Consider the following 13907-nt stretch of genomic DNA (forward strand, 5'->3'; position numbering starts at 1 on the left):
TATTAACTGGGAAAGCTAACATTTAATGATATTTTTTAATAAATTGCGTGACATTTTTACTAATGCATAGGGTAAGTACAGAGACCGGAATCGGTGAACGAGTTGTTGGAATCGATTCCAACCCTGGAACTGATTCAAATCCAACGAGTCCAAAGACGGACTCGTTCTGCCCATCACTATTAGGTACACGACTTGGAACTCAGCTGTGAATTGAGTGCTGTGTAGGGGCACCACTTTTTCTTTAAACAGGGAGGGGGAGAACTTTTTGAAATTCTATTTAAAAGGGAAATTACGTTTAGAGCCGAATACAGTGGCTGATCTAGTTGTTTATGCTAAATATATTGGCATGTATTTATGTCTTTCAAATTATAAATTATTTCTAATAAAAACTAAAAGTCTGTGATTTTTTTACTGTGAACAGCAATAATTCCTCAATTCTAGCATAATCACCAATCATGTAAGTGTAAATATTGAATTATATAATTAAAAACATTTACCCATCATTCATGAAAATTATATTTACGGCGCGTTTTCTAATTTTAAAGAATTTCTTTCATGTATTCCGCGAACTTGAATATCATCAAATTAGGTGTCTTGGACGTGTAGGCGACCAGCAAACGCACTTTACTATTAATTTCTCGCATTAACCATTAAATAAATAACTAAGGCCCTGACAAGGAATCGAAACCCAGTACTACTTACAGTCTTTGCGACCTTTAGACGTCTCATGAGGGAACTGCCATTTGTTTTTAATACGTACAGCAGCCTTGAACGCATCCCTTGCTTCCCCTAGAGTATAATAGAGAAAAATCTCTCCTTTTTGCAAGAGCGAAGATTTTACCCAGTAGTTATTTCTGCGATATTATCTTCTATGGTCACAAGGTGCCGCAGATCTCATATCTAACCTGGCTAAAGCTAGCCAATTCAACACCGAATATGAGAAACCGTTTCTTCCTCTAATTGTACTAAGAGAAAGAACTGAGAGCTTCACTACAGGCTTTTCAAATTAGACCTTCATATGGAAGCATAAATCTGTGCCTCAGAGAATAATTATTCTTTTTAAAAAAGATGTCTTGAATAATAGAGAAGGAATTGCTTAGTTGCAATCAATTGCTCTGATGAGACCTAACATTAAAATTAAGTTCCAGCTTTCTGCGATTATTATTCGCTACATAAGCACAGAATCCATTTCTGAGATTCAGGGGATCTCAATGTGGATATTCCTACTTTTTTTTTTGACATGATCAGACGGCATTCCTCACCTGGCAAAAGAAAGTTAAAATGGAAAACCCCTACGTTAATTTATATCGACTAATGATTTTAAGGAAGTAATCTCGTTGGAAAGCCCCAAAAAAATGGACTCGCGTTTTAATAATAGAACATACTATTAAGACTGGCTAGAAAATGCTATCACTTTTTTTTTCTTTTTTTTTAAATCAACATCAACATCTGAGATGAACATTAGTGCCCAGAAGTTTTTTGCCAGCCTCCAAACAGTGTTCTCTCGATACAGGCGACACAGTCCATCACTGGACTGTGTAAAAAGCTCCTAAGAAGAGAAAATCTAAGGACCGGCAACTTGATTCGAACCCGAGATCTCCGCGTGATCCAGTTTACGCTTATACCATTGAACCCTTCCCTGGAATTTGATTATTATACTTGTTACAAATAGAGCTATAATTTGAAGACAAAAAGCTAGCCGAATTTCGAGCGACTCGAAACCAGAAAATGATGCGAGAAAATAATTCATACGTGTCAACTGTTGTCATTGTAAAATAATATCTTTATGTTATTCTATATCTCAGCTGATTGATTTGAATATTAGCATTAATAGAAATTAATTTGCGGAAATTAACTTCCTAACCAGCCTTAATAAGAATGGAGGAAACTAAGGAGGAAAGTCCAGCTCGCGCGAGCTGGAAAAAAATGACCTTGTTATTAGATCGTTTATAAATATGAAATTTTTATTTATTATCAAGATAGAAAAAATGTAGATTGTGACTGTTGCGTACATTGGGGAATTCTGTATTTCAAACCAAGACACGTTTTGTTTCACATCACAAAATATTTGCTACCCAATTTTTAGCTCTTCTACACTTTCCTAAAACACTAGATTAACAAACTAGATTTAGTAGTGCATGCATTTGACACATATTTAAATGGCCACGTTCTCTGCTTGAAATAAAACACTAAACTGCATACAGATTCAAAATGGAAGTCTCTGGATTAGCGATTTTATTTTTTACCGCAACATGATGATATAAGTAAGACCCTCGCGCACATACTCACTTGGAAAGGAGACGCTAACTAAGTAACTTGCTGATCTAGATGCTCTTGTCACTCGATGAAGAAATCTCGAGGCTACTGGCATTACAACCGTCTGTATGCCAGAAATCAATATTACAATTGGAATGGTCTGAAGAAAAATTGAAAATAAAATTTAAAAATATGTTTTAATTGTTTTAAACCGGAAAATATCTTTTTTATTTATTAAACATTAGAAAAGTGAAATTTAATATGGCAAAAAGAGAAAACATTTTATCCTTCATATTATTTCAAATTTGGAATATTTTGTCTAATAATTGTTTTTACTCATTATTTGCTATGAATTATAAACGATCAACACAAGCAAAATAAAGCATAAACTTTGGCAGATTCAAATGCCATTCTTAAATCAAGAGAACATGCGTACACCTTGGTTTTATTATAACTAAATGAGTCAAAGGCGACATTCCAATCAATTATTATTGCAGCTTCTGATTTTCTGGAAGCCATTCGGTTTGTCTCAATCAAGTGAGGCAATGTTTTAAGTGCACTTTTGCTCTAAGTTCAGAGAAAACTTAAACAAAAACAGTTAGCAAGCAGAAACAATTATTAGCTTCTTTTTTTTCTAAACCTAGGCAATTTCGAGTTTGTTCAAAACAACAAGTGATGCCTTAAGTAACAAATTTAAGACTGGCCTACCAGATACTCAGACAGCTCTATTCTCCAATTAACCAACGGTCATCTCTAAAAACCTCATTGCTCTAGATTCTTGTTTACTCTTGCACTAAGACCTTTACTGACTAATGGCTTGGCCACACACGCATGGGTGCCAGTAAAACTGGAAGTAATAAGCTGCAGCTTATTGCGCTTCGCCTTTGGAACATCATGGTTATTACGGAATCCAAAGAGCGCTGGAAGAATTTATGATTCATAACTTACCGGCTGTAGAAGACCAATGTCTCGGTGAGAAAACAGACAGACGCTGGTTAATATTCAAACTACTATAGGAGGTACTTCCGAACTTAGCAAACAGCCAATGATAATTGCAATTGTACAATTTGTGTTTGCATTACATATTACATTCAGAAACAAACTCTCTGTTTGATAAAAAAAAAAAAAAAAAGTTACTTTAATGATAACAAAAGTTGCCAATATATGTCACTAACAAAAACCTTTTTAAAAAATTTCTTTACTGATTGGATAGAATAAATAGTTTTGAAGCCATTACAAAGAAAATGACAAATCTGAATCTTATTCTTTAAAGTGTACTTCTAGTTAATTCAAATTGGAAATTCTGAAAATTCTTTTAACGCTGCTTAAAATACACTTGGTGAAACGATACACAATACAAAAATGACACTTCAAATGGATGCTTAAAGTTGTAGTTTCCAGAAAGCAATTAATTTGTCTGATAAAACGCTTCAAGTGAAACGTATGTACATTCAGTTGGGTGAGTAGTATACGAACTTCAGAGAAAATCGGTTTCGGGCTATTCCAAAACTTATATTTTCAGTAAAAATATTTTTTTAAAGAAAATTTTGATCGCAGTACAAGAAAGTAAAACAAAAATAAATAAAGAAAAAAAAATCCAAATTTACTTAAAGAGGGTAAATTAACCCAAGGCGTCGTGGGTGACCCGTTGTTCAATGTTAAGTTAGAAAATATCAATTTTGAAGTAGGTCATATAAAATTGTAGCTTTGTTCACAGAGAAAAACCTTCGAAGATTAACTAAATTGTTAGTGCAAAATGAGAGGTTCATTGTTGAACACAAAATTGGGTAAAATAACTATAAATAAGCGATAACCGTATTTAGTAATAATTGTTAAAAAGATAGTAAAGGTTAGAGCAGTACTCCATTTCATGACATGGTCGCTCAAAATGTCCTTCAATTTAATAACAAACTTTAGGTTTTTCTTCAACTAATTTTATTGGAAATATGATGAATACTTAGGCCACTATCTGTTAAATCAGCAAACAACATCTAAGGGCACTGCCGGTATCCATACAGTGAGATAGAAAGGCTCCTAGAAGGAATGAAGGAATTTGAATCCAGAACCATCATGCTAACAAGTGCCCTCTAACGCTAATCATTTAAATTATCGATATAAAATTACTTCAAAGTTTTAATTTTGCTCAAATATTAATAATGATGGAGGTAGTAATTGATATAAAAATGTGTGATTCATCCCAAATTCTAACTATTTTCACCAAAGCAAACAATAAACTACAGATTCAAATGCCATTCTTAAATCAAGAGAACATGCGTACACCTTACTTCTTGGTTTTATTATAACTAAATAAGTCAAAAGCGATATTCTAATCAATTACTAGTGCAGCTTCTAATTTTCTGGAAGCCATTCGGTTTGTCTAAATCAAGTGAGACTATTACTGAAAACTCAGTTAACATTTTAAGACTTCATAAATTGCTCTAAAATTTTCGAATTTTAAGGGACTCTTTTACGAAGACAATTCAAACCTTTCGTTATACCTCAATCTTGATTCATTCTCGAAGACTGCATTAAATAATTTGTGAACACAGTCAATACTTTCAAGTGACTAAATTCATAAGGGACCGGAATCTTTATTATTTTTATGCATTTTTTGACAATTCTTATGTAGGGTATCATTTCAAGTAAGCAGAACAACATAGAGATTAGTACAACTCCTCAAAATGTAGCGAATCAAAGAGTAATGTTGTTACAGATCTCGAGAGTCATAGAATTAATTTTTATACATTCTTAAGGTCTATCAGAATTGCTGGGAATTTACATTACACAATTTTTTGTGGTTAAATCATTACATTGTAATAGGAATAAGAATGAGATTTAATTTATAAAAATAATCTTTCCAAAAAAAAAAAAGCATTTTACATACAATACTCACACCTGTGATAATAAGAACTTTTAGATTTTATCAGTATGCTGTATGTATAATTTTTCAAATCCTTGATCATATTTAAATCGTATTTCTTTTATTTTTTGTTTTTTTGAATAACTTTAATTAATATGTATGTTTTATCTTCTAAATTGCATTTCTGCTTTTATCAATTTACAAGGATCAGTAGGATTCAAAATTATTTAAAGGTCCCTTTCAACCTTTCTTAAACTATTAGCACTACTTTTTAAAGTAGATTAAAGGTTATCATGCGATTATTGAAGTGATGAAAATTCATAAATGTTACACTTTTTAATTAATTCAGTAAATTCACATTTTTTTAAGCAAGCATTTCAGTCTGAGTCTAGTAAGATGAATTCTCTTTCCAGAAGAACCAGGAATATTTTCAATATCTGTTTTTGTGACATGATCTCCTCCGATAAAATGTTATCATAGATCAAGCCCAGGCAATCAGTCTGAGAGCCCTCTTTTTCCTTCTTCCAGACGTAATCTACAATAGAGAATCACAACCTGTGGAACTGCTTATGTAACTGACCCATCCATGCTCTGTAAGCAGACCAATAATTAGATTGATCTATCTCTTATCTATTTTAAAGGCCTCCATAGAATTGTACACTCTCCTATCAAATTAAACACATTCACAATCAAACCCCTAAAGAGAAGAATTTTTCTAGAAAAATATTTAAATAAAAGTTAGACATTTAATCTACTTCAATGAGAAATTTAGAGAAAATCAACAGAACCGAATTGCTAAAAATAAATAAATCGAATTATTTAGTGAAGGGCTACTTCTAATCAAGAAATTTTCTCCACAATGGAAATAATTGCAACAAACTTAATGCTCCTCAGCATTATTTAAGTTGTAAGACCCCAAAACGGTTCCAAATAGTAGATCTAAATGTTAAATAGTGCCTTATTATTGTAATAATTGACTCCGGTCCATATCTACAAATGAAGGAAATGTGGAGTTTGCGCATTTGTAACTTAACGTCTTTGCCATGAACTAAACTGAAACATAATAGATAAAACAACGAACAGATAAGTTATAAATTCAATGAACAAACTAAATACCAAAAACAAAAAACAAATTCATGTAATTATCTTATGTTAACTTAAGAATTTGAATTTATTTTTAATCTATCTCTAAATTTGTGCTAAATATTGACTTCAGCAGAGTATTAATGCGAGAGTAATAGACGGTCGAAATTCGGGGATCTTGCATCACACCAGAAATGTCTCCCTTCGTAATGTTTGAAATCCAACGTGAAGAAAGAGTGGATCTACATCTACATGGAGCACTCAATGATTTTGGCCATCAATAGCCTTCTTCCGCCCTTAATGTCTAGATCTACGGTTTTAGGAAAATTGGCTCAGTTACTTTTAAGACTATATCTCATTAACAAAAACTTACAGTTTAAAAAGTTAAGTATAAGGGTTGATTAAACGCCAAAAGGTACACAAATCAGCAAGTACCCAACATTTCATTCTTAATTTTTAGTAATTTCTTAGAATGTATTAGATGTCACAGACCCTTGTGCGAGGAGATTTTGGCCGGTTAAATTCTGTGATGTCCTAGGGCAGTTACAATTTTTTTTTTAGTGATTTGGTACTTATACTCAGTTATAATAATATCTTAACAAAATCAAAATGTGATAGTTGGGTCTCGAGAGTGAGGGTATTTAATGCTATAGCTCGAAGTGTAATGTTGTATGGGGCTCAAGTCTGGAGTCTAAGATACGTCGATTTGTTGGAGAGGGCGCATCTGTTTTTTTAGACTTTTGGAGTTGAGTACTGCTCCTGTGAAATATAACTCGTATAACTGGTTTCTTCAGTCGAGAGTTCTGTTGAGCAAATATGGTGTTTCTTTTGAAGCGTCAGTTCTCAATGGACTTTCTGCTGGAGAGAATGTTTCAAAACTTAAAACTAATTTGCTCCAGTTGGACAGGCAATCTCTTGGATATTCCCGTTTTAGTGATATTTATAACAGCCTACCACTCTTGGCTGGAGTACCTCAAGAGTATATTAATATTAGACAACCCTTTAGGGTAATTAGGTTGATTGCTCAGATGCGAACTTCTAATAAATATTTTATCAAAATATCTTTAGAGAAATCCGTTCATATCATAAATTGTAAATTGTTGTGTACAGTTTGTGATATGCACGTTGAGGAGGATTTCTTGCATCTGTTTCTTGTTTGTCCTCTGTATGCCTCAATAAGGATTCATTATTTTAACAGTAATCTGCCCTCTGATGTACAAAGAGATTTATTAGAATTAATGTATAGTAGCCAGAATGTAAAATTACTTTATAATTAAGCGTTTAATACTAAATTAAAGTTAAGGTCATTTTTACTAAACGAATAATTTCAGTTGTTAAAGTTTTGTTTTTGTGTTTTAAACAGGTTTTATATTTTTTGTTTCCTTTAGACAACATGTATAAATATTATTTTACTATTTTTATTACTTTTTGTTTGTTTATTTTAATTTCATTAATGATATTGTTTTTGATTTTACTTTTATTATCAAGTTTGTTCATTTAATTTAAATATTATATTATGTATGAAATTTGTTTATTGTCACTCCGTTTGTAAAAGGCTTAGGCCTTAAAGACAAATAAATTAATAATAATAATAATAATAATACTTACACCTGAATATAACAGTTTTTTTCCCCTATAAAACATTTAAGTCAGACTCCCTAATTCGATCCATTGAAAACTCGAAATCCCAAATTTAACTCATTCTCAAAAAACCTTCCGTACCAATTGTAAACGAAATTAATAATTGTGCTCAAATAAAGTTTAGTCAGAACTATCTACAAGAATAATTGTTCTAAGATGGAGTAGATTTAGCTTTCATCCGTTGAAACAACCACATTCCAGATACTGCTACATCATGGAACGGCATTATCACCATCAAACTTTGGAAGTCTAGAACGCTTTTGTAATGTTCTTGGTTTTTTATAATTCATGGAGAGCAGTTAGGGTCCTTTAAAGTTACTAATAATCTCCACAGCTGATTTAAATCTGTAAGATGCAGTAACCTACAAACCTTTTTTAAAAAATTTCTATTGGTTCAAATGATTCATAGTTTATTAGGAATGTCAATAACAAAGGTGAACCATTGTTTAAGGTACAAAATATTGAATTATTCAAAATTATCACAGGTGTGTTTGCAGCCTATTTTAAACATTTACATTTGATGGCGTATATCTTTAGTATGGTAATTTATGGATTTATAACGTAAAAATAATCCAGGAAAAAATAACGTTTTCCAGTTTCAAAAATTAAAACTTTTTTCGCAAATTAACTTTCCTTAATTATTGGAGATCAGTTAAATAAAAAAAATCATGGAGTGATTCAGTCGCAAGACCTACTCTTGCCCTGCTCAAGAGGCAAACACCAAGGAGCCGGTTTCTTTTCCGGCTAAAATTTACATGATTTGAGACATTTCCTTTTTAACTTTACTGGAACTATCAGGATGAGGCAATCTTGTGCAACAGTAAGCCGCCTCAGAAGCCGGAATCCTCGTGACTGTGGCAAAAAAAATAATTTTACGCTCGCTTTGTAAGCAATTCTTACTTTTGGATGCATAGGTGGTGAAAAAGTCATCCCACTAATTCTGAAGTAACCTAGAAGTCGTGACTGAAAATCTTAGTAAATTTGTGAGATTTCAGTGAGAAGATTTGTACTTCAAACGAAGTACCAAGATTAATCTCCTTATGGTGTTCCCAATTTCTTTTGGGCAGTCCAACAAGTGTTTGACCCAATTTTCCAGCATGAAGCTGGTCTTTGTCACTTAGGCTGCGGCCAGTGTGTAATGACTAGAAACTTCATTACTGCAGGATCAAGCTAAAATTGGATTGTTGCCCTTATTCAAGGAGGGTTCCAAATGCAAATGGTGCCCAAAGATTTATCAGAAAATTGCCATGAAAAGAGTTAGGAATGCTTTTCTAGTAACAGCTACCATTTCTTATCCTAGGCTTTATTTCTCAGCTGTTAAAATAAGAGTGATACCATTAATATGGAAAACTTTACGAATTTTAACCAAGTATCGTCTCTATCCAACCAAGCAATATAGCTAAAACCTTGTCTACTTACTTATAAATTTGGTTAGAAAATAAAACAAATAAACTATTAAATATTTAACCATATGTTTTCGAACGATTAATGAAAAAAATAAATAAATATTAAGAATTGAATAAGTTGATCTGATCCAGTTGCAAAGTTTGTGTAAGATATGATTTGTTTTGATTTTTCTTAGAGGCGAAGGTCTGGAACGCCAGTCTGGTGAAGACATCCGTCTACTGGTCCAACTTGCGCGATGAACGGTTCTGCTACTGTAAACATCTTAAAAGGTAAATTGATTATTCCAGTAAAGTAATGCCTATTTTTTCCCAAGGCAAACATTAAGTATTAAACTACGTATTAAACCAAGTTAATAGAGTTTTCACTAGAAATGAATGCTTTATTGGAAAGTGGTTCCACATTTTTTCTAGGCATGTGAACAACAATCCCCATTGTTCTTCCGCATGTCGCAGAATGGTAGCCAAGAAATTGGATATTAATCGTAACTTAATGGATTGGATGTGTATGGCCCTAGTGCGGGCTGTAAACCTGCGGCCACCAAAGAAATTTTTTATGGTTCTGAAATAAAATAAAAATAAAAAAAAAAAGTTATACAAAAAAATTGCGCACGTGTATATAGGCGCTGACTAGTCCCAGCCACGTTTGGAAAAGATATGAACGTATGGCACTTTCAGAGTAACGTAATTTGAAATGATCTAAATAACAAAAAGGGTAAAAAAAAAAAAAAAATTGGGTTGAATACAAGGGAAAAATACCGAATTGGCATTCTGTTAGTCTAGATTTTCACTTTTCCGTCTCTGTCATCTACCTTTATAGCCAGGAGTAGAATGAACATAAAGGGTTGGCTTCTTTTGGGAAACGAAAAGTAAAATACAAGGAAAAAATACCGAATTGGCTTTCAGTTTGTCTAGATTTCCACTTTTTCCGTCTCTGTCATCTAATTTTATAGCCAGGAGTAGCATAAACATAAAGGGTTGGCTTCTTTTGGGAAACGAAAAGTAAAATACTAGGGAAAAATACCGAATTGGCTTTCAGTTTGTTTAGATTTCCACGTTTCCCGTCTCTGTCATCTACTTTTATAGCCAGGAGTAAAATAAACATAAAGGGTTGGCTTCTTTTGGAAACGAAAACTGAAATACAAGGGAAAAATACCGAATTGGCATTCTGTTAGTCTAGATTTTCACTTTTCCGTCTCTGTCATCTACCTTTATAGCCAGGAGTAGAATGAACATAAAGGGTTAGCTTCTTTTGGGAAACGAAAAGTAAAATACAAGGGAAAAATACCGAATTGGCTTTCAGTTTGTCTAGATTTCCACTTTTTCCGTCTCTATCATCTACTTTTATAGCCAGGAGTAGAATGAAAATAAAGGGTTGGCTTCTTTTGGGAAACGAAAAGTAAAATGCAAGGGAAAAATACCGAATTGGCTTTCAGTTTGTCTAGATTTCCACTTTTTCCGTCTCTGTCATCTACCTTTATAGCCAGGAGTAGAATAAACATAAAGGGTTGGCTTCTTTTGGGAAACGAAAAGTAAAATACAAGGGAAAAATACCGAATTGGCTTTCAGTTTGTCTAGATTTCCACTTTTTCCGTCTCTATCATCTACTTTTATAGCCAGGAGTAGAATGAAAATAAAGGGTTGGCTTCTTTTGGGAAACGAAAAGTAAAATACTAGGGAAAAATACCGAATTGGCTTTCAGTTTGTTTAGATTTCCACGTTTCCCGTCTCTGTCATCTATTTTTATAGCCAGGTGTAGAATGAACATAAAGGGTTGGCTTCTTTTGGGAAACGAAAAGTAAAATACAATGGAAAAATACCGAATTGGCTTTCAGTTTGTCTACATTTCCACGTTTCCCGTCTCTGTCATCTACTTTTATAGCCAGGAGTAGAATGAAAATAAAGGGTTGGCTTCTTTTGGGAAACGAAAAGTAAAATACTAGGGAAAAATACCGAATTGGCTTTCAGTTTGTTTAGATTTCCACGTTTCCCGTCTCTGTCATCTATTTTTATAGCCAGGTGTAGAATGAACATAAAGGGTTGGCTTCTTTTGGGAAACGAAAAGTAAAATACAATGGAAAAATACCGAATTGGCTTTCAGTTTGTTAAGATTTCCACTTTTTCCGTCTCTGTCATCTACCTTTATAGCCAGGAGTAGAATGAACATAAAGGGTTGGCTTCTTTTGGGAAACGAAAAGTAAAATACAAGGGAAAAATACCGAATTGGCTTTCAGTTTGTCTAGATTTCCACTTTTTCCGTCTCTGTCATCTACCTTTATAGCCAGGAGTAGAATGAACATAAAGGGTTGGCTTCTTTTGGGAACCTAAAAGTAAAATACTAGGGAAAAATACCGAATTGGCTTTCAGTTTGTTTAGATTTCCACGTTTCCCGTCTCTGTCATCTACTTTTATAGCAAGGAGTAAAATAAACATAAAGGGTTGGCTTCTTTTGGGAAACGAAAAGTAAAATACAAGGGAAAAATACCGAATTGGCATTCTGTTAGTCTAGATTTTCACTTTTCCGTCTCTGTCATCTACCTTTATAGCCAGGAGTAGAATGAACATAAAGGGTTGGCTTCTTTTGGGAAACGAAAAGTAAAATACAAGGAAAAAATACCGAATTGGCTTTCAGTTTGTCTAGATTTCCACTTTTTCCGTCTCTGTCATCTAATTTTATAGCCAGGAGTAGCATAAACATAAAGGGTTGGCTTCTTTTGGGAAACGAAAAGTAAAATACAAGGGAAAAATACCGAATTGGCTTTCAGTTTGTCTAGATTTCCACTTTTTCCGTCTCTATCATCTACTTTTATAGCCAGGAGTAGAATGAAAATAAAGGGTTGGCTTCTTTTGGGAAACGAAAAGTAAAATACAAGGGAAAAATACCGAATTGGCTTTCAGTTTGTCTATATTTCAACGTTTCCCGTCTCTGTCATCTACTTTTATAGCCAGGAGTAGAATAAACATAAAGGGTTGGCTTCTTTTGGGAAACGAAAAGTAAAATACAAGGGAAAAATACCGAATTGGCTTTCAGTTTGTCTAGATTTCCACTTTTTCCGTCTCTGTCAACTAATTTTATAGCCAGGAGTAGAATGAACATAAAGGGTTGGCTTCTTTTGGGAACCTAAAAGTAAAATACTAGGGAAAAATACCGAATTGGCTTTCAGTTTGTTTAGATTTCCACGTTTCCCGTCTCTGTCATCTACTTTTATAGCCAGGAGTAAAATAAACATAAAGGGTTGGCTTCTTTTGGAAACGAAAACTTGAAATACAAGGGAAAAATACCGAATTGGCATTCTGTTAGTCTAGATTTTCACTTTTCCGTCTCTGTCATCTACCTTTATAGCCAGGAGTAGAATGAACATAAAGGGTTGGCTTCTTTTGGGAAACGAAAAGTAAAATACAAGGAAAAAATACCGAATTGGTTTTCAGTTTGTCTAGATTTCCACTTTTTCCGTCTCTGTCATCTAATTTTATAGCCAGGAGTAGCATAAACATAAAGGGTTGGCTTCTTTTGGGAAACGAAAAGTAAAATACTAGGGAAAAATACCGAATTGGCTTTCAGTTTGTTTAGATTTCCACGTTTCCCGTCTCTGTCATCTACTTTTATAGCCAGGAGTAAAATAAACATAAAGGGTTGGCTTCTTTTGGAAACGAAAACTGAAATACAAGGGAAAAATACCGAATTGGCATTCTGTTAGTCTAGATTTTCACTTTTCCGTCTCTGTCATCTACCTTTATAGCCAGGAGTAGAATGAACATAAAGGGTTGGCTTCTTTTGGGAAACGAAAAGTAAAATACAAGGGAAAAATACCGAATTGGCTTTCAGTTTGTCTAGATTTCCACTTTTTCCGTCTCTATCATCTACTTTTATAGCCAGGAGTAGAATGAAAATAAAGGGTTGGCTTCTTTTGGGAAACGAAAAGTAAAATGCAAGGGAAAAATACCGAATTGGCTTTCAGTTTGTCTAGATTTCCACTTTTTCCGTCTCTGTCATCTACCTTTATAGCCAGGAGTAGAATAAACATAAAGGGTTGGCTTCTTTTGGGAAACGAAAAGTAAAATACAAGGGAAAAATACCGAATTGGCTTTCAGTTTGTCTAGATTTCCACTTTTTCCGTCTCTATCATCTACTTTTATAGCCAGGAGTAGAATGAAAATAAAGGGTTGGCTTCTTTTGGGAAACGAAAAGTAAAATACTAGGGAAAAATACCGAATTGGCTTTCAGTTTGTTTAGATTTCCACGTTTCCCGTCTCTGTCATCTATTTTTATAGCCAGGTGTAGAATAAACATAAAGGGTTGGCTTCTTTTGGGAAACGAAAAGTAAAATACAATGGAAAAATACCGAATTGGCTTTCAGTTTGTCTACATTTCCACGTTTCCCGTCTCTGTCATCTACTTTTATAGCCAGGAGTAGAATGAAAATAAAGGGTTGGCTTCTTTTGGGAAACGAAAAGTAAAATACTAGGGAAAAATACCGAATTGGCTTTCAGTTTGTTTAGATTTCCACGTTTCCCGTCTCTGTCATCTATTTTTATAGCCAGGTGTAGAATGAACATAAAGGGTTGGCTTCTTTTGGGAAACGCAAAGTAAAATACAATGGAAAAATACCGAATTGGCTATCAGTTGATCTAGATTTCCACTTTTTCCGTCTCTGACATCTAAT

General features: G+C 33.6%; 1 protein-coding gene and 1 long non-coding RNA gene across 6 annotated transcripts in view; one reads left to right on the forward strand and one right to left on the reverse strand.

The window, feature by feature from the left end:
* The first annotated feature begins 285 nt into the window (after window positions 1-285).
* LOC141448897 (very long chain fatty acid elongase AAEL008004-like) overlaps window positions 286-13907 on the forward strand; it is a 28050-nt gene continuing 14428 nt past the window's right edge. The window contains exons 1-2 of one of the 5 annotated variants that reach the window (XM_074117752.1): window positions 286-457; window positions 9423-9516. In XM_074117752.1, coding sequence (XP_073973853.1) covers window positions 9483-9516 — 34 coding nt within the window. In that variant the 5' untranslated portion in view covers window positions 286-457; window positions 9423-9482. Of the gene's footprint in view, window positions 458-8224; window positions 8326-9251; window positions 9271-9305; window positions 9517-13907 lie in introns of those variants that run through there. The other 4 variants (XM_074117754.1, XM_074117755.1, XM_074117751.1 and 1 more) reach the window with 4 other exon arrangements.
* LOC141448898 (uncharacterized) lies at window positions 5438-8166 on the reverse strand. Its single transcript, XR_012455249.1, has 2 exons — window positions 7808-8166; window positions 5438-5707 (listed from the first exon to the last, which is right to left on the reverse strand). It is a non-coding gene; the product is annotated as an uncharacterized lncRNA (long non-coding RNA).

This window comes from Rhodnius prolixus, unplaced genomic scaffold (assembly GCF_049639745.1).
Source record: "Rhodnius prolixus isolate KJV_2025 unplaced genomic scaffold, Rpr scaffold_2, whole genome shotgun sequence".
Lineage (NCBI taxonomy): Eukaryota > Metazoa > Arthropoda > Insecta > Hemiptera > Reduviidae > Rhodnius > Rhodnius prolixus.